Source organism: Galeopterus variegatus, unplaced genomic scaffold, assembly GCF_000696425.1.
Source record: "Galeopterus variegatus unplaced genomic scaffold, G_variegatus-3.0.2 Scaffold1626, whole genome shotgun sequence".
In the NCBI taxonomy this organism is placed as follows: domain Eukaryota; kingdom Metazoa; phylum Chordata; class Mammalia; order Dermoptera; family Cynocephalidae; genus Galeopterus; species Galeopterus variegatus.
The window spans coordinates 138,311-140,849 of record NW_007727737.1 but is presented as its reverse complement, the minus strand read 5'-3'; the positions used below and the strand labels follow the sequence as shown (position 1 = coordinate 140,849).

At 32.7% G+C, this 2,539-nt stretch overlaps 1 protein-coding gene across 1 annotated transcript in view; it reads right to left on the bottom strand.

The window, feature by feature from the left end:
* Nucleotides 1-573: 573 nt before the first annotated feature.
* CLEC2A (C-type lectin domain family 2, member A) overlaps nt 574-2,539 on the bottom strand; it is a 5,528-nt gene continuing 3,562 nt past the window's right edge. Inside the window, 2 exon segments of the mRNA XM_008578078.1 lie at nt 574-685; nt 1,891-1,994. Of these exon segments, the coding sequence (XP_008576300.1) occupies nt 574-685; nt 1,891-1,994 (216 nt within the window).

Here is a 2,539-nt window from a genome sequence, read left to right as displayed (position 1 = left end):
ATGAATAAGGTAAAACTGGAACTTAAATGGAGCCAAAGTTTAATACATCCAACTGAGATACACAATGGCATCTAAAATTTAGCACTTTTCAAATTTTCTTGGTGACAACATGATGCACAGATGTTACATGCCCATATTTACATGCTGATATTTACCAGGATTACCGAAAGTCGTTTACTTTCACATGCAGAAGCAGGCAAAATACTCAAAGGTGGGGGCTTACCTAGGAAATATGTGTTAGCTATTAATTTACTAAATAAGGAAGTAAGCTTCCATTTGAGGATATGGGAGATGGACTTGTTTGTTTCTATGTGTTTACAGTGTAACTTAGATACTCTTTCTTTCTCCAGCTTCTCTATTAAGTGTCTGTCTATTCACCTAAACTCACATTCATTCCTGAACATACAGATCACAGTTACCCAGGCAGGAAATTGAACTCAAGCTAATGTAACAAAGGCAGTTTTAGTACAATTTTTTGAATGTTTTGGAGAATTTGAATTTTATGATGCATTCAGATGTGTCATAAGTTCATCGCAGGGGCTTAGTGATATTCATTTTCAAGTTTTTTCTGCTTTATAAATATCTAGGTTTGCTGCGAATCCACTTGATATCAACAAATCACCTGGAACTATGGACTCCATTAGCGATCAGAAAAGCAAAGGATCCATTTCCTTTCATTTCAAACCTGAAAAGGAGCAATCAAAAACAGGCTGGGAGCCATCTACAGCTGTAATCAAAAAGAAAATTAAGAATAGAGAGATTTGAAACATATTTCACAAAACACTAAGCTCTCAGAAAATATATCTACCCATCAACATATGCTACACGAAAATATGTGGTACAGTAAAGGAAAACAAGACTCAATGGAGGTACTTGTTGAAATTATAATCTGTAACCTTATTTAGAATAACGTGTAGATAGGTGGACAGACATACAGATAGACATAGATAGGTCTATCTCTCTATATATTTCTCTCTGTCTATATTTCCATCTATATTTGTTTCCACATTTATCTATCTATCTATTGAGAGAGAGAGTGTTTGAAAAATTCAAAAATCTCTGAAATCTTTTGCAAAAGGAGTTCCCTGGAATTATTTTAGTCGCCTTTTTTTTTAAAGTAAGGAATTAGGTTTGCATTCATTTGGTAATTTTGAAATATACTGAGATAGAAACCAAAGAGACTGTTTATAACGTTTTTATCAGTTTGCTCTATCGATAACTAAATATTTCCCTCTTATAAATAAGAATAATTTGTCCTGTCATGCATATTTTAATATGTATCTAATTGGTTTCCAGTTTTTATCCAGCATTTACTGAAAAAATGTCAGGAATATACGGATACAAAGGAAAAGTCTTGCAGCCCTGTTTTCAGGTAAAGTGGTGTATAAATGAGGAAACAACATTCACCCAAGAAATAGTTACATAAATATATAATATTGCTTATGATAGACATTTGGAAAGGTAAAGACAACTATAAGGTCTTTAACTCTTCAACGAAGAAAGAGGTCTTGTATAAATTTAATTAGTTGGAAAGAGGTGCAAATAACACATGAATTTTGGCTTGAAATTTTCAGAATACTTGAGTTTGAATTTGAAAAAGAACTTATTAGCAAGAGCTTTACAAAAAAAGTTAAAGTAAAATAAAAATAAAACAAAAAGTAAAAATAAAAATGGAAAATTTCACTGTGTGTCATTTAACAAGGTAAAAGGAAGATGGATTGCTCTCGTGTATGCTTCGTTGTAAAAGGGCATGTGTCATAGGATGGAGACTGAAAAAGGTAACTACACATTGAAAATAGCAAGATTTCATTATAGTAATGCAACTTAAAATGTTTTAATTATTTTATACAACACCAGAATAAAAACTTTCCTACTATATTTGCAACTCACCAAGCATTAAATGTAGTGCCATTTGTCCATTTCCAAGTCTTTCCTAGTTTCTTATTCAGTACAATCCAGTTCGTGAAAGTTCCTATGTACCTCTGCAAAAATTCCTTTCACAAAGCAAAAGTCATCATCTACTACTTAATACTTTAGAGCACATTGCTGCACATGTTTCTCACCTAAACCAATCCACATTTTATGACTCACATTCTAATGTGCATGCCCTAATGCTCCTGCAGCAACAAACAGCACAGATATTGATATTTGTGTAGTTTTATCAAAAAGCATTTCATTTTGATCTTTTACTTTTTAAATATTGCTACATAGTTGGACTTTCGGAACTCTGTGAGCTATACTGTCTCTAATTATCTTTAAAGGTAACTTTCATCTCTTAAATGAGAAATTGATGAGGAAAGCATATTTGACTTTCTTTCTTTCAAGTTCAGATTCCTAAACCATTAATGTGTTCTAGGCTCAGAGTGAACAACAAAGACTATAAACTGATGTGAGGTGAAATCTGTCTAGATGACAAAATTGGGAGCTGAGTAGTTTCTGTAGGAACTGATACAGCATATTCTTCAAAGTTGATAGAGAACTAATGCTTATGTTTTGTTTTGTGTGCAGGTCCTCTTCCAAAATTCATAGAGGAGGGATT